The sequence below is a fragment of the Schistosoma haematobium genome, chromosome 2 (genome assembly GCF_000699445.3).
Source record: "Schistosoma haematobium chromosome 2, whole genome shotgun sequence".
Classification (NCBI taxonomy): domain Eukaryota; kingdom Metazoa; phylum Platyhelminthes; class Trematoda; order Strigeidida; family Schistosomatidae; genus Schistosoma; species Schistosoma haematobium.
In genome coordinates, this window is record NC_067197.1 from 45,371,906 (window position 1) to 45,391,782 (window position 19,877).

Genomic DNA, 19,877 nt, shown 5'->3' on the forward strand with positions numbered 1-19,877 from the left:
TACTAATACGGACTTTCAGTTTATATATGTATCACGTACCGTACTTTTTTGATTGGTTGATACTAATTATCGACATTTCTAAACTACTTTACTATATAAGGCTATCTTTCGTGTCATATATGTTAAAATTTATACAACTTGCTCCTTTATATTCTATTTTGCCTCCACACAGATACTGATATAAATACTTCATCTCCACTACTATCTTCTTGCCATTGTCATCTTTTGTTTTTAACACCACTAATTCTCACGATACATTCACTCTTGGTTAAAACATAGATTTTGATTTTTAGACTAACTTGAGCCCTCGGAATTGATTTTTTCACCCCTATTTCCAACATTCTGTTCAAACCACTTGCTATACGTCACTTTCTTATCATGCCACAAAAGAAAATGAGGACCCCTGCTCCTAGGCGTTCAGCCAAACGTAGGAAAAAGACACAATTTAACACGACTACTGACACGATTTCCAACAGTTTCAACGAGACGAGCCACTCCGTTCATCCGGAAGCAGACAAGCTTTTACCAGTTGTCTCCATTCCAGACATGTTGAAAACTCTGATGGTAAACAGTGATGATAATCGCAACTGCAACCATATGGATGCTATAAAAAAGTTGCAAGTAGACATGAACATTCTCAAACCGCTTAAATATCTCATCAACCCCAACCTCACAGAGACTCCAGATCAAATGAATGACATAAATATTTTCCTAGATCGTGTTGCATCAGAGGTATTTGAAAGAATAAGACGATCTAACAATGGAATTGTGTTTAATTTACCGGATACATATGCCCTTAAAAATATCAAATCTAGTCTGCTTAGAGCCAGCAATATGACACACGTACCATGTGTATGCACAAGATTAAAAAGAAGTCATCCTGGTATGCACTCACAGATCTTGTTCAAATTCAACTCATCTGTAGATGCCAGTGAATTTTTAAATTCCTCCAATTCATTGAGACAAAAACAGATTCTCAAGGATATTAAGACTCTTCCGGATAAAACACCATGTCAGCGAAAAGCAGGAAGAGATAACTACAGACCATCAGCGTCAAACTCTCAAACGCATCATAATCCTAATGGTTGTAAAGTTAAGTCCGATTCTAAGAGGACGTCTAGCTTAACAACTTTGCCGCCACCGAAAAATTCTTCTGAATCTCATAAAGTTCAAAACCTAGAAGAAAGTAATCCCGATGTAGGTGGTGTCCATCCCCTTAAGAATGTTGACTTAGATTCAACCCGAAGTAGTTGTGCTGATGAAGAATGGGATAACACAATCCAAACCCCTGTTAGTGCAACACCCAGTTACAGTAACTGTGCAACGGATAACAGGAAAACTAATCATAACATTCATATAACTGACCACGCACTTAACGTTGATATATTCGAACCTCGCAAACCATCGCAAGTATGTTTAACAGCACACAATCCTCTCCAACTTATGAAGAAGCCGAAATCAACCACAAACCTTGGAAATAAACGTCTTAAACACGTTACCCATACGTCAGGTATAAATAGTTATCTGAATTGTAATTGGCCACTTGGTCACAACCATAGACCTGATAGCCTTCTTGGTCCGGCTCCCAATATGTACAGTATGCCTTAATCAGATGTTATATCCAATAACAATGAGAAGACTTTATTTGTAATTCCGCCGGCTTTCCTGCCGGCAACGGTAAACATATTTCACATGATGACAAAGTGGTTGAATCTATTTCCCCTCGCAACACAACTCTTACCTTAGCTAATCTTATGAGTATTCATGGAACTACCAAATGCGATTAATACTCTAACCTGCTTCACTATGATGACCCTGAGTTTCTTATTCTTTCGTTCAATGCCCGCTCTCTGTCTAATAAAATTATTCATCTTAAAACTCTTTTATTCCTTGTAAATCCAACCATTGTACTTATTACGGAAACGTGGTGTAATTCATCTATATCCGTTCATTCCTTGAATGTAGATAACTACGTTTTCTTTAGAACCGATTGATGTTATGGAATAGGAGGCAGTACAATTATCTATGTCCGTTCAGACATTCAAGCGTGCAAATTTGAGGATAAATCCCTTGATGCTATAGACGACTCCACTTGGGTTACTGTAAACTGTGGATACTAAAATTATTTTCTATTGGGATGCATATATAGACCACCTCATGCGGATACTAAGTTTGACAAATTACTAACAAACATATTTTCCATTGCTTCGCACCAACCGCATACTTTTAAAATCATCGGAGGTGATTTTATTCTGCCAAAAGTTACATGGGGCTTGACACCGGTACCAGGTCGATATAACAAGCTAGTTGAAACATTATAAATTTGTGGATGGGTTCAACAGGTCCGAAAAACAACCAGGGGGAACAATACACTTGATTTAATGTTCACAATCAACACAGACTCTATCTCAGTACATACCAGTCATGAGTTTTTATGAGTGACCATAGAGTTGTATTGAGTATTATTCACTCTTAAAACGCCATACAATTGAAATCTAAAGCTTCATTGATGTACCAAAGCAGATATTTTGATCAACAAACATAGAAACGGACTGGAACTCTCATTCAATGTTTACCATGGGAAACTTATTTTACCACAAATAATGTTGACATTGAGCTTTCCAATCTATACCACAACCTGATATATTGTCTTGACTGCACTGCTCCAGTTATTGGCCGTGTGGCTCATAATGCTAATAGGGGCCAAAATACTTTTAAAAGAAAGCTGAGGAAATTAAAATGCCGCTACTACGAGCAGAATGATGTGTATGCACTTCAGAGTATACTTAAATTAATCAACAGAAATGCTTCATCTAAACGTAAGTATTTTATGAATATAGAAAATAAAGCTCCACATAGTAAAAGCCCAGCATTATCAATACTTCGGCTTTTTAAATGCCGTGTAAAGTCAAATTCCCTTGGCACGACTAAATTCTTCGTAGTTAACGGAAGCATTGTTAACGACCCGAATACTATATGCGAACAATTCAGCAAGCACTTCTCGCAGTGCTACAAAACTGGAACTGAAAACTCCATCATTACTTTTCCAATGCTGACATCCAGACATCTGTCGAAAATTGATTTTACACCCTCCAACATCAAGCAGGCCATAGCTGCCCTGAAAAAGTCTTATGATGGTGGACCTGACAGGATACCTTCATCATTTATGAAATATGGATGTAGAGAATTTCCACTATTTTGTTTAAAACCTTTTAATCTATCTATGGAATATGGGACCTATCCATCTGTATGTAAAACATCCCTTATCACCCCTAGATTCAAAACAGGACCACGTAGTGATATTATTAACTATAGGCCAATTAATTTGACATCTGTGCTCTCAAAAACCATGGAAAAAATCATCCACGAACAGCTACTATCATTTTTATTTTCGGCTAGTCTGATCAGCCCATCCCAACACGGGTTTATGACTAAACGCTCATGTTTCACATCGCAGCTGGAGTTTTTTGATCAAATTACCCAGAGAAGAGATGTTGGTCAGTCAGTGATAATTCTTTACTTCGATTTTAGTAAGGCTTTCGAAAGTGTCTCACGCAAACTTCTTCTTTTAAAACTCTCTTCATTTGGCATACAGAATCCCATTTTATCTTGGCTCAAATCTTTTTTAGAAGAACGTAGCCAAATCGTTCGCTTTGGATCTTGCTACTCTAAACCTGTGAATGTAACCGGCGGGGTTATACAAGGAAGTGTGGTTGGTCCATTACTCTTTCTCCTTTTTATCAATGATGTGTGTTCCCTCTTTCTGTATGGTAAGCCTTTCCTTTTTGCTGATGACCTGAAACTAGTGTATTCATTCTCTTCTCCCACCAAAGAAAGCTATATTTCAGCGGTAATCCAAGAGGAAATAAACAAGTTGTACGAATGGACTATTTCGTGGAATATGCCACTTAATGTTGAAAAAAGTGGATTTATTCACATTGGTCGCTGTCTTAACTTAAATCTGACTGTACACACACATACACTCAAACCTCTCAACACTGTTCGTGACCTGGGTTTTAGATATAGCAACAGTCTGAACTTTTCTGAACACATATCTCAAGTATCCAAAGCTAGAAAGCTCATCGGATTGATAATGATAAACTTCAATAATATCGAATCGAGATTGTTACTATACAGAAAATGTATCTTACCCATTCTTGAATATGGTATTTTAGTTTACAGTAATTGCAGACATAATGACCTGATTTGAATTGAAGGTGTTCAAAGAAAGTTCACCAAAGCTGTTCTGGGGTATTCCTATAACAAAGATTATTACCAAAGATGTCAACAACTCAACTTAGAACCTCTTTGGATCAGACGTATCAAATTAAATCTTGTCTTTATCTACCGGCTTAATAACAGTATTTCCTACTCTTCGGTATCCACCCCTTCATACCTTATGATATCATCCCACAATCTACGCAATAAGGAGAATATTCTAGTGATTCCAGGAACCCACACAAACTTACGTCAGAATTTTTTCCTTATTCGCTACTCAACCATGTGGAACAGACTGCCAGTGAACCTCCGTTGCAGTGAAACTACAACCCGGTTCAAATGTCTCCTTGACGATTTTTTTCCCGAAAGTGGATTATGTCACCTATTGAATATCAATGTATTCAATAATGATTTATACAAACAAGGTCCGTCATCCATTTAATTGCTTGAAAAGCAAAATAAAACCGATAAATCTTTTCACGTCTATTTTATTTCTATTCATCTTAATGTATGAAGTCTGCTTATGTTTGTATCTATAATTATTACTGTTATTAATATCATTATTTTTCCGGATTTTTATTCTATTTTTTTAATTGCTGGTTTCCTTCTGTGGTTGATATTTATTACACAATTATTATTCTTATCATGGATCAAAACTTTTCACTAAGTGTTTACTTCTTTTCACTCCATTCTTTCCCTCTAAATAAATATTATTCTTAAGATTATGAAGTTTTTAATTAAAACAATAACTTGTGTTACACTTTAATTAACTTCTCAGATTCGTTTTATCTTCACTATGCATATATGACTACTCATACATATTGATATTTTATTATCCTATTCACTTAATTGAGACTTTCATTGCATCACTCCAAGCTATGTGACTGCACAAATATTTATTCTAGTGTTATATCTTACTACAATAATAAGTTATTATTGCTTAATTCTTTTTTCTTACTAATTTAACGATACACACATAGTCGTTTATTCTTGTTCTGTGTTCATAAACACGCCTATTAGACTGTTTGCGTATTTCACGTCTCCCTTAATTCTATTCTCTTATTTTCTCCATTTCCTTCATTAAAATCAATTCAATATTCTTCATAAATGCACAGACCCGATTTATTATTATTCATATTCTATTATTATTCCTCAAAATCTATTTTCTAAATAGCAAGTATAATGCTGAGAATCATGAAAATTGTGTATTATTGCATTTTATTTAAAGAAACCCGAAATGGTTTCTTCACAACACTTATTTACCCATAAGATGTTTATGAATAATAATAAGAATAAAACGTTTGGAATTGATAGTTTGAAATAAATTGAGCGTTGTTTAGTGTGTTGATAATATGTACACTATTTGTTATGCTCCATTGAGTAAGATAATTTTGATCTTCTTCAATCGTTTCACTTAGCTATATGTAATCAAATTACCAGTTGGCATTGTTTACAAACGTACTTGGAACCATTTCATTGACTTTTCCATGCTTCTATTGAAGATATGCGAACGATGGAATGTGAGTAGTCTATAGATTATGCTGCGAGGCAATTAACACATTAGTCAATTGATTGTTCTTTATCAGCGTGTTCAATTGAGAAGATAACCACATCTGTTTCAGTCATCTACGTTGTTTGTATGACTAACCAGATCATTTGAGATGATGCAATACGTATCGAATTGAAAACAAATCAGATAAATTATGAGGTTATCTGGAAATATTTTATTCTTTTATATCAGATGATGCAAGTTGTCAGTTAAACATGATATACATGTTCTCCTACATCTGTTATATGATTATTTAATTTCTCACAAGATGAACACTGCAATGATTCATTTGGACTTAATCAGATGAATGGATCGTACTTAGCATTCCAAATCTTCACAGTGAATATTCGGCAGAATAAACAATTGGGCGATTCAATTCAAATGAATTCAATCGCAGTTAAAGTAAAACACATCAGTTGGATTTTCAGACTCCCTAAATACACACACAGATACATCTACTTGAAGCCAATAAATTCTACATAAAAAAAATACGATTTCGAATATCTGACAGTCGCGCGTATTCGTTACAGTGCCATTGCTTATTGTGTTGAGGCTTGTAGTGAGCTACTACAAACTAGTTTATTGTATTGTACACATGACATTTGTGTTTCATTTGTTCTTATTTTATACATAAATAGTTGACAAGAAGTCCATATTCTTCATTGTCTCACTAACAAATCATGAAATGATTTGTCAGTGGAAATTTGGTCAACATTACGTAATATTTTGCGCATGTCATTACACATGTTACATGTATGCGCATTTGCACACTTATCTAGTTAATATTTGTTTCCAGCAAATTCGCGTTTCAATATGTTGTAAAAATGTGTGAAACTGTAGTGGTGTTGCTTCGCTAACCAATCTCCGTCTCAACCGTTATTATATAAACCTCAATGGTGTTTTGAATGAAATGGCGAATGGAAGCGGCAACTGCAGTTTCTTAGCAGGTAGGTCAGACCACAAAGCTGAGAGGTGAATTAGTGAGTGAGCGAGTCGAGTGAATAGGATTAAATGTACATGTATATATAGGTAAATGAATGAATCATCGACTTAACTAAGCGACTAATGAATATATATGCGTACATAGTAAGCAATACTCAGGCATACATATTCATACATTCTCAACAATAATGAAGGTACAATGATTTATATAAGTTGTTATTGTACGGATGACTCAGTCCTTAAGATTAGTTAACAAAAGGGCTTAACCGAATTAAATGTGAACAGACTCAATTGTTCGTGAACTGCTATTAAACGTCCTAATAGATCACGTCAGGTCAATTTCCTCTTTCTCAACTTAACTCTAATAGTGTTCCGAACACATGATATTCTGGAATGCATGCTAAACAAACTGTTAGTTGAAACGTATGAATTAGATTTCATGTAAGATCATTCAGTGTTTAGATATGTGTCATTATGCTTTGAGATGATAGGTTGCTTTAGACTATTAAGAGCGAATACTGTACAAGCAAAACCCTTTCACCTTCGTTAATTGCAAATTGAAACCCTGTTAGTGAAATCTCACCATCTTATAGTTCTATGTATACGTGTGGTGAGTTTACTGAATGTTGAAAATGTATGTTGTATCGTGCAACTAGTCATAGTGTCAGTATTTGATGATCCTCATTTTACTTGCACTTCAATGATTCAGAAACAATTGTTCTTTTATTTTTCCATCGTATAAAATGATGTTAACACCGAATGTCATTCATTAATAACTCAATCTTACAACATCAATACATACACACACACAGATCATTCGTTTCAGTCACTGATTTTCACACCGTCAACTTTCCACATGATTCACATTTAACTAATTCATGTCATTCTATTTTCGAAAATCAACATCCCAATATAATTGGAACGGCACAATATAGATTTGATGTAATTTGATTATTGAAAACGCTATATATTTCTTTGATGAATTCAACTATCAGCCTGAGGAAGTTCATACATAGTAGCTGAACAAAACGTTGGGATTATTCAAGTTTCAATCGCTGACATTAGAATTGTTCAAGCAAGTTACAAAATCTCTACCCAATAAACAAGTGTTCAATCAATCAAATGTTTAGCTCGCCGTCATAGTGTCTTAATTAGGGAATGAACATTTGTTAGGCACGCACCTGATTCCTAATACATAAATAAATCAGACTATAGTTATTTGTGTATTATTCAGATTATATATCCCAGCACGTTTTGTTAATAACATGATATTTAATACAGCTATAACCTCAACAGGGACATTTATCTCTGAGAACATGCAAAGAATGAGAAGATCTCTTTACTACCTGTAATTTGTTTTGGTACAGACTTATCAGCAATCGATATGACAAAGGAGTTTCCCTAAGAATTGTAATAATCGTAACCTGATATGAAGGTCAAACGATGATAATCAGAAGTGGTTTGAAGGACAAGTGAATTTCGTTGTTTAAGTAATGGAATAATTTCCTGTGGCGTGGAGTTGTACATATAGGTCTGTGGCCTAAAATACTTTCTCGCTCAAGTGTAGGCGCGTAATACACCGTGTTCCAGTATCGGTATTAGCTTTGTGACATCCCTCGTCATTACAGCTCTAAATATTTGGTTAATAATTAAAGCTGACCAAAGTGTCCATTCTGGTCGCGTATACGTACAATTCGTTCCATTGTTTCCAGAATTGTTGATGTAGCATACTGAGGACACATTTGAGTTGACATGTGAAATAAACTCCATGAATATTGCTTTAAAGTATGATTGGACAATTGATATCCCTATGGGGATGTAACTGAACCGGAGCACACAAACAAGAAACTCAGATTTCAAATGTTGCTTTAGCTGCGGTTTGAGAACCCATTAGTATTAGAGCAATGGAACCACACCACCTCGTTGAGTGATCAACAATAACAGAATGAGGGTTGAAACAAGAATAATTCTTTCATTGGTAATTATCGTTTGATTCATGTGTGGGCTGCGATACAGTCTGGTTTTGGAGACTGAAGCAGGTACTTTCAGGGGTACACAGGTGAGTTCTCTGCCTAAATGCCCAATCCACAAAACAGTTGAGCAACATCAGTTGATGCATACTGAAGTAGTAGGACTTCCTTGATATTGGATGCATACTGTTAGATATGCAATGATTTTTCGAGAAAGAGAACTGATCGTCTCCATCCTCGTCTAAAACAGTGCATTTAATAGTACAGTGACTGCATGATTATTCAAAAGCTCATAATCCAAAGACATCCGTCAACAGTAAAATAACTGTGAAGTCATTCAAAACACGCAGGTAGATGTATGGTATTTATTGATAAAACATACTAATACAATCTAAAATAATCATAGTATCAATAAGCACTACATATCAAGTTGTCTATAATGCCTATAAGCTCGGTTTGTTTAAGCTGGCATTTGAGCTTGCTTGTATGCTGAAATGGTGAATATGTCGATGGAACCTGGACCAGATTGCTTGCTCGATGCAAAGATACCGCCATACACCTGTATACCGAAGCGGGAGAGTTGAGTTAAATCTAGAGGTGGTGAATCGGGTTTCGGTTCTCCACGAAAGTATGGTTTGAATGTACTAAATGGCAATTCTATTCGTTGTCGTTCTCCAGATGTCTACAAAGATTTCATAGAAATAACATTGAATTATTCCACACACTTGAATACCACATTACCTCGAAAAACGACTCATACGATTGACAAGTGAATATTTCCAAACAGTTTCCATAGAAGATCAATTTGAAGTTGGAATTTTCACCTTGTCTATGTAGATCAATTACAACACCAGTATATTTTGACAAGTCCCAGGTATCCAATATGTAGTCGATACCAGCGAAACCTGATCCATCTGGTTGTGGATTGAGTAGATAGAAGAATACTGCCGACTGGTAATTCTAAACATGGTGTTAGTCAAATTATATCTATAAATAAGATTTACATAAGCAGTATGTGGTACGAGTGCAGCTATAGACCGTCCTTCAACTCGAAATGTATCTGATACTTCAATCCAATCTTCAAATAGAGAAGATTCAGGTTCCGTGAAGTTGAACATAGTTAAATTGACCGAGTCACCTGGCTGCATGAGGGTTATTGCAGTCGAATCGTCATTGAAATCATATGTCATGATGCTATCGCTTATAGTCGATGATTGAGTTGCATCAGTTTGTGATGAGTATTCATCCATAGCGTTGCAAGTATTGAGCAATATAGTTGTGAGTATTAAAACAGCAACAGAAGTATTTGTAATTGCCATTCTGAGGTGAAACAGTCTAAAATTCAGTTGAACTATTTATCTGCAAGGCAAAGTGAAATTTTAATTGAAGTTTAGTTGACAATGTATTATCAGTTCAGTGTGAGATGTTCGTGCACTATGGTGGATTGATTAGAGTTATACATAGACATCGTTTGGTACGCAATCAATGCTCTGTAGTTTAAGCGTTCAAGGATGGCATCTGGTCGATTCAACGTGGTCAGATATTCGAAGTTGTTTTGTTACGATTTGCATAGAGACTCGACTTTGTGTAAGACATCGAGTACGTTGGTTAAATTACTGTTTTCTATTTATGATTACAAATAACGAAGAAAATCCACTATTTATTTATTATTTATCAGATATGTGTATCTTTTGTTTAACTTCTAAGTTATCATGAAACCAGCTCGAATTAAATAACTGTGAGAAGTACATTTTCGATGCACGTTACTTGTTTTTCGAGTATGAAATTCCAGATTAGTGTTCTACCGTGATCAAGTGGAGTATCATATCGAGTACTTAACCGTTTGATCACCAGGTTGCATCTATCATTTCATATTTCTAGCTTTGTTCGTTTCTCAATATTGCACTACACTGTTCTATTCTGAAGGGGAAACTTAGCGAATTATTTCACTGTTTCTATTACTGATAAACTATACATCAGTGTGAATCCATTGTTTAGAGGTAAATCTGAAAAGTATAATGAAACGCCAATTGAGTACTGAACCTTCCAATTACTCACCTGTACAATAGAATATTTTGCCACTTCATCCGATCACATACACATTTGCTTTTATACTTTTATTTCACAATCACATTGTGAGTTTCAGCCAATCATCTCATCATGAATACGATCAGGTTCATAATGCCTGTTCAGAGTGGAATACAAAGTTAAGCGGATTATATACAGTGGACGTGTGAAACATTGATGCACGACATAATTGAGAAATAATACCAGTGGTAATCTTAATGCAACTAACATGAGGTCAATAGGTACACGCACACATACACACAAGTAGATGAATGAACAGTTTCCAGATAGAGGACAAGATTATCCTGTGACCTGAATAAAGAATATTAAGGACGCCAATCGTTATTTTGTAGTACTTCACATTACAGACTGATCTGAGTTTGACATTCATTTAAAACAAGGATACGTTTGACTGCTGTCGTGTCCAATTGTGTGACTCGTCAGAGGTGTGCATCGAAGACCTCACCAATGGTTAGAAGTTTGACTGTCGGATTTTGTCGATATTATTCAACCTGTAGAATTCTGATCCGATATCCAACAGTTTGCATAGTTATCTCCAGTAAGTTGATGATGTTCAGCGCATCACTAACCGGATTTATGAGTGCAGATGATCTCTATGGTTTGATTTGTACTGATTGGTGTCACTAGTTTGTTGAAATACTCGTGCAATTTGTCATGAGCTTCTCCAGTATGTACTTATATTTTCAATTACAAAGTTTACTGATAGACATAGGAATGTCTGACAAATGATGTCTCCTCCCATCAGTGTATCATAGTAGCAATCACTTTGAGCGAACTCCACAGGTAAGCTGATGAACATCAGTAAGTGAATAAAATGTTGGCGAGTGTAGTGATTTGAAATTGAATCCAGTGTTCAAGACGATTGTCTCCCATTATGAGAATGAGCAGTAAGAAATATAAAGTCAAATCAAATAGATTTATTGATCCAGTGACAGTTTGTGATTTCGGTACAGAACGATGAGTGATGTTCACATGAATGCGTTCATGATTCTAATTTGAATAGAACACATTACTCTTTGTACACAGTATAATGGCTTATTTGAGTGAGTGGTGGTTAATTCATGATCACTGGAGAATGCAGTGAATAGATGTGAGAATTACTAAATCCCACATTACACCACAGTCACTAGTTCTATCTCGAATTATCATAAATATTTTTCAATAGTTCACGTCTTTGAATTGTATAAGGAGAAAGCAACAGAAAGGAAATATGGAAGTTGAGTAGTTCACATGTATCAATACCACGGTTGGAATTGATAGTTTGAAATAAATTGAGCGTTGTTTAGTGTGTTGATAATATGTACACTATTTGTTATGCTCCATTGAGTAAGATAATTTTGATCTTCTTCAATCGTTTCACTTAGCTATATGTAATCAAATTACCAGTTGGCATTGATTACAAACGTACTTGGAACCATTTCATTGACTTTTCCATGCTTCTATTGAAGATATGCGAACGATGGAATGTGAGTAGTCTATAGATTATGCTGCGAGGCAATTAACACATTAGTCAATTGATTGTTCTTTATCAGCGTGTTCAATTGAGAAGATAACCACATCTGTTTCAGTCATCTACGTTGTTTGTATGACTAACCAGATCATTTGAGATGATGCAATACGTATCGAATTGAAAACAAATCAGATAAATTATGAGGTTATCTGGAAATATTTTATTCTTTTATATCAGATGATGCAAGTTGTCAGTTAAACATGATATACATGTTCTCCTACATCTGTTATATGATTATTTAATTTCTCACAAGATGAACACTGCAATGATTCATTTGGACTTAATCAGATGAATGGATCGTACTTAGCATTCCAAATCTTCACAGTGAATATTCGGCAGAATAAACAATTGGGCGATTCAATTCAAATGAATTCAATCGCAGTTAAAGTAAAACACATCAGTTGGATTTTCAGACTCCCTAAATACACACACAGATACATCTACTTGAAGCCAATAAATTCTACATAAAAAATACGATTTCGAATATCTGACAGTCGCGCGTATTCGTTACAGTGCCATTGCTTATTGTGTTGAGGCTTGTAGTGAGCTACTACAAACTAGTTTATTGTATTGTACACATGACATTTGTGTTTCATTTGTTCTTATTTTATACATAAATAGTTGACAAGAAGTCCATATTCTTCATTGTCTCACTAACAAATCATGAAATGATTTGTCAGTGGAAATTTGGTCAACATTACGTAATATTTTGCGCATGTCATTACACATGTTACATGTATGCGCATTTGCACACTTATCTAGTTAATATTTGTTTCCAGCAAATTCGCGTTTCAATATGTTGTAAAAATGTGTGAAACTGTAGTGGTGTTGCTTCGCTAACCAATCTCCGTCTCAACCGTTATTATATAAACCTCAATGGTGTTTTGAATGAAATGGCGAATGGAAGCGGCAACTGCAGTTTCTTAGCAGGTAGGTCAGACCACAAAGCTGAGAGGTGAATTAGTGAGTGAGCGAGTCGAGTGAATAGGATTAAATGTACATGTATATATAGGTAAATGAATGAATCATCGACTTAACTAAGCGACTAATGAATATATATGCGTACATAGTAAGCAATACTCAGGCATACATATTCATACATTCTCAACAATAATGAAGGTACAATGATTTATATAAGTTGTTATTGTACGGATGACTCAGTCCTTAAGATTAGTTAACAAAAGGGCTTAACCGAATTAAATGTGAACAGACTCAATTGCTCGTGAACTGCTATTAAACGTCCTAATAGATCACGTCAGGTCAATTTCCTCTTTCTCAACTTAACTCTAATAGTGTTCCGAACACATGATATTCTGGAATGCATGCTAAACAAACTGTTAGTTGAAACGTATGAATTAGATTTCATGTAAGATCATTCAGTGTTTAGATATGTGTCATTATGCTTTGAGATGATAGGTTGCTTTAGACTATTAAGAGCGAATACTGTACAAGCAAAACCCTTTCATCTTCGTTAATTGCAAATTGAAACCCTGTTAGTGAAATCCCACCATCTTATAGTTCTATGTATACGTGTGGTGAGTTTACTGAATGTTGAAAATGTATGTTGTATCGTGCAACTAGTCATAGTGTCAGTATTTGATGATCCTCATTTTACTTGCACTTCAATGATTCAGAAACAATTGTTCTTTTATTTTTCCATCGTATAAAATGATGTTAACACCGAATGTCATTCATTAATAACTCAATCTTACAACATCAATACATACACACACACAGATCATTCGTTTCAGTCACTGATTTTCACACCGTCAACTTTCCACATGATTCACATTTAACTAATTCATGTCATTCTATTTTCGAAAATCAACATCCCAATATAATTGGAACGGCACAATATAGATTTGATGTAATTTGATTATTGAAAACGCTATATATTTCTTTGATGAATTCAACTATCAGCCTGAGGAAGTTCATACATAGTAGCTGAACAAAACGTTGGGATTATTCAAGTTTCAATCGCTGACATTAGAATTGTTCAAGCAAGTTACAAAATCTCTACCCAATAAACAAGTGTTCAATCAATCAAATGTTTAGCTCGCCGTCATAGTGTCTTAATTAGGGAATGAACATTTGTTAGGCACGCACCTGATTCCTAATACATAAATAAATCAGACTATAGTTATTTGTGTATTATTCAGATTATATATCCCAGCACGTTTTGTTAATAACATGATATTTAATACAGCTATAACCTCAACAGGGACATTTATCTCTGAGAACATGCAAAGAATGAGAAGATCTCTTTACTACCTGTAATTTGTTTTGGTACAGACTTATCAGCAATCGATATGACAAAGGAGTTTCCCTAAGAATTGTAATAATCGTAACCTGATATGAAGGTCAAACGATGATAATCAGAAGTGGTTTGAAGGACAAGTGAATTTCGTTGTTTAAGTAATGGAATAATTTCCTGTGGCGTGGAGTTGTACATATAGGTCTGTGGCCTAAAATACTTTCTCGCTCAAGTGTAGGCGCGTAATACACCGTGTTCCAGTATCGGTATTAGCTTTGTGACATCCCTCGTCATTACAGCTCTAAATATTTGGTTAATAATTAAAGCTGACCAAAGTGTCCATTCTGGTCGCGTATACGTACAATTCGTTCCATTGTTTCCAGAATTGTTGATGTAGCATACTGAGGACACATTTGAGTTGACATGTGAAATAAACTCCATGAATATTGCTTTAAAGTATGATTGGACAATTGATATCCCTATGGGGATGTAACTGAACCGGAGCACACAAACAAGAAACTCAGATTTCAAATGTTGCTTTAGCTGCGGTTTGAGAACCCATTAGTATTAGAGCAATGGAACCACACCACCTCGTTGAGTGATCAACAATAACAGAATGAGGGTTGAAACAAGAATAATTCTTTCATTGGTAATTATCGTTTGATTCATGTGTGGGCTGCGATACAGTCTGGTTTTGGAGACTGAAGCAGGTACTTTCAGGGGTACACAGGTGAGTTCTCTGCCTAAATGCCCAATCCACAAAACAGTTGAGCAACATCAGTTGATGCATACTGAAGTAGTAGGACTTCCTTGATATTGGATGCATACTGTTAGATATGCAATGATTTTTCGAGAAAGAGAACTGATCGTCTCCATCCTCGTCTAAAACAGTGCATTTAATAGTACAGTGACTGCATGATTATTCAAAAGCTCATAATCCAAAGACATCCGTCAACAGTAAAATAACTGTGAAGTCATTCAAAACACGCAGGTAGATGTATGGTATTTATTGATAAAACATACTAATACAATCTAAAATAATCATAGTATCAATAAGCACTACATATCAAGTTGTCTATAATGCCTATAAGCTCGGTTTGTTTAAGCTGGCATTTGAGCTTGCTTGTATGCTGAAATGGTGAATATGTCGATGGAACCTGGACCAGATTGCTTGCTCGATGCAAAGATACCGCCATACACCTGTATACCGAAGCGGGAGAGTTGAGTTAAATCTAGAGGTGGTGAATCGGGTTTCGGTTCTCCACGAAAGTATGGTTTGAATGTACTAAATGGCAATTCTATTCGTTGTCGTTCTCCAGATGTCTACAAAGATTTCATAGAAATAACATTGAATTATTCCACACACTTGAATACCACATTACCTCGAAAAACGACTCATACGATTGACAAGTGAATATTTCCAAACAGTTTCCATAGAAGATCAATTTGAAGTTGGAATTTTCACCTTGTCTATGTAGATCAATTACAACACCAGTATATTTTGACAAGTCCCAGGTATCCAATATGTAGTCGATACCAGCGAAACCTGATCCATCTGGTTGTGGATTGAGTAGATAGAAGAATACTGCCGACTGGTAATTCTAAACATGGTGTTAGTCAAATTATATCTATAAATAAGATTTACATAAGCAGTATGTGGTACGAGTGCAGCTATAGACCGTCCTTCAACTCGAAATGTATCTGATACTTCAATCCAATCTTCAAATAGAGAAGATTCAGGTTCCGTGAAGTTGAACATAGTTAAATTGACCGAGTCACCTGGCTGCATGAGGGTTATTGCAGTCGAATCGTCATTGAAATCATATGTCATGATGCTATCGCTTATAGTCGATGATTGAGTTGCATCAGTTTGTGATGAGTATTCATCCATAGCGTTGCAAGTATTGAGCAATATAGTTGTGAGTATTAAAACAGCAACAGAAGTATTTGTAATTGCCATTCTGAGGTGAAACAGTCTAAAATTCAGTTGAACTATTTATCTGCAAGGCAAAGTGAAATTTTAATTGAAGTTTAGTTGACAATGTATTATCAGTTCAGTGTGAGATGTTCGTGCACTATGGTGGATTGATTAGAGTTATACATAGACATCGTTCGGTACGCAATCAATGCTCTGTAGTTTAAGCGTTCAAGGATGGCATCTGGTCGATTCAACGTGGTCAGATATTCGAAGTTGTTTTGTTACGATTTGCATAGAGACTCGACTTTGTGTAAGACATCGAGTACGTTGGTTAAATTACTGTTTTCTATTTATGATTACAAATAACGAAGAAAATCCACTATTTATTTATTATTTATCAGATATGTGTATCTTTTGTTTAACTTCTAAGTTATCATGAAACCAGCTCGAATTAAATAACTGTGAGAAGTACATTTTCGATGCACGTTACTTGTTTTTCGAGTATGAAATTCCAGATTAGTGTTCTACCGTGATCAAGTGGAGTATCATATCGAGTACTTAACCGTTTGATCACCAGGTTGCATCTATCATTTCATATTTCTAGCTTTGTTCGTTTCTCAATATTGCACTACACTGTTCTATTCTGAAGGGGAAACTTAGCGAATTATTTCACTGTTTCTATTACTGATAAACTATACATCAGTGTGAATCCATTGTTTAGAGGTAAATCTGAAAAGTATAATGAAACGCCAATTGAGTACTGAACCTTCCAATTACTCACCTGTACAATAGAATATTTTGCCACTTCATCCGATCACATACACATTTGCTTTTATACTTTTATTTCACAATCACATTGTGAGTTTCAGCCAATCATCTCATCATGAATACGATCAGGTTCATAATGCCTGTTCAGAGTGGAATACAAAGTTAAGCGGATTATATACAGTGGACGTGTGAAACATTGATGCACGACATAATTGAGAAATAATACCAGTGGTAATCTTAATGCAACTAACATGAGGTCAATAGGTACACGCACACATACACACAAGTAGATGAATGAACAGTTTCCAGATAGAGGACAAGATTATCCTGTGACCTGAATAAAGAATATTAAGGACGCCAATCGTTATTTTGTAGTACTTCACATTACAGACTGATCTGAGTTTGACATTCATTTAAAACAAGGATACGTTTGACTGCTGTCGTGTCCAATTGTGTGACTCGTCAGAGGTGTGCATCGAAGACCTCACCAATGGTTAGAAGTTTGACTGTCGGATTTTGTCGATATTATTCAACCTGTAGAATTCTGATCCGATATCCAACAGTTTGCATAGTTATCTCCAGTAAGTTGATGATGTTCAGCGCATCACTAACCGGATTTATGAGTGCAGATGATCTCTATGGTTTGATTTGTACTGATTGGTGTCACTAGTTTGTTGAAATACTCGTGCAATTTGTCATGAGCTTCTCCAGTATGTACTTATATTTTCAATTACAAAGTTTACTGATAGACATAGGAATGTCTGACAAATGATGTCTCCTCCCATCAGTGTATCATAGTAGCAATCACTTTGAGCGAACTCCACAGGTAAGCTGATGAACATCAGTAAGTGAATAAAATGTTGGCGAGTGTAGTGATTTGAAATTGAATCCAGTGTTCAAGACGATTGTCTCCCATTATGAGAATGAGCAGTAAGAAATATAAAGTCAAATCAAATAGATTTATTGATCCAGTGACAGTTTGTGATTTCGGTACAGAACGATGAGTGATGTTCACATGAATGCGTTCATGATTCTAATTTGAATAGAACACATTACTCTTTGTACACAGTATAATGGCTTATTTGAGTGAGTGGTGGTTAATTCATGATCACTGGAGAATGCAGTGAATAGATGTGAGAATTACTAAATCCCACATTACACCACAGTCACTAGTTCTATCTCGAATTATCATAAATATTTTTCAATAGTTCACGTCTTTGAATTGTATAAGGAGAAAGCAACAGAAAGGAAATATGGAAGTTGAGTAGTTCACATGTATCAATACCACGGTTGGAATTGATAGTTTGAAATAAATTGAGCGTTGTTTAGTGTGTTGATAATATGTACACTATTTGTTATGCTCCATTGAGTAAGATAATTTTGATCTTCTTCAATCGTTTCACTTAGCTATATGTAATCAAATTACCAGTTGGCATTGATTACAAACGTACTTGGAACCATTTCATTGACTTTTCCATGCTTCTATTGAAGATATGCGAACGATGGAATGTGAGTAGTCTATAGATTATGCTGCGAGGCAATTAACACATTAGTCAATTGATTGTTCTTTATCAGCGTGTTCAATTGAGAAGATAACCATATCTGTTTCAGTCATCTACGTTGTTTGTATGACTAACCAGATCATTTGAGATGATGCAATACGTATCGAATTGAAAACAAATCAGATAAATTATGAGGTTATCTGGAAATATTTTATTCTTTTATATCAGATGATGCAAGTTGTCAGTTAAACATGATATACATGTTCTCCTACATCTGTTATATGATTATTTAATTTCTCACAAGATGAACACTGCAATGATTCATTTGGACTTAATCAGATGAATGGATCGTACTTAGCATTCCAAATCTTCACAGTGAATATTCGGCAGAATAAACAATTGGGCGATTCAATTCAAATGAATTCAATCGCAGTTAAAGTAAAACACATCAGTTGGATTTTCAGACTCCCTAAATACACACACAGATACATCTACTTGAAGCCAATAAATTCTACATAAAAATACGATTTCGAATATCTGACAGTCGCGCGTATTCGTTACAGTGCCATTGCTTATTGTGTTGAGGCTTGTAGTGAGCTACTACAAACTAGTTTATTGTATTGTACACATGACATTTGTGTTTCATTTGTTCTTATTTTATACATAAATAGTTGACAAGAAGTCCATATTCTTCATTGTCTCACTAACAAATCATGAAATGATTTGTCAGTGGAAGTTTGGTCAACATTACGTAATATTTTGCGCATGTCATTACACATGTTACATGTATGCGCATTTGCACACTTATCTAGTTAATATTTGTTTCCAGCAAATTCGCGTTTCAATATGTTGTAAAAATGTGTGAAACTGTAGTGGTGTTGCTTCGCTAACCAATCTCCGTCTCAACCGTTATTATATAAACCTCAATGGTGTTTTGAATGAAATGGCGAATGGAAGCGGCAACTGCAGTTTCTTAGCAGGTAGGTCAGACCACAAAGCTGAGAGGTGAATTAGTGAGTGAGCGAGTCGAGTGAATAGGATTAAATGTACATGTATATATAGGTAAATGAATGAATCATCGACTTAACTAAGCGACTAATGAATATATATGCGTACATAGTAAGCAATACTCAGGCATACATATTCATACATTCTCAA

The 19,877-nt window shown here is 35.3% G+C and overlaps 1 protein-coding gene across 1 annotated transcript; it reads right to left on the minus strand.

Moving 5' to 3' along the window:
- Window positions 1-15,632: 15,632 nt before the first annotated feature.
- Window positions 15,633-16,491, minus strand: MS3_00007094 (uncharacterized protein; the record flags this gene model as incomplete). Its single annotated transcript, XM_012945323.2, has 3 exons — window positions 15,633-15,854; window positions 15,914-16,132; window positions 16,177-16,491. 3 exons carry the CDS (start codon window positions 16,489-16,491, stop codon window positions 15,633-15,635), a joined length of 756 nt encoding a protein of 251 aa, XP_012800777.2.
- Between the last annotated feature and the right edge of the window lie 3,386 nt (window positions 16,492-19,877).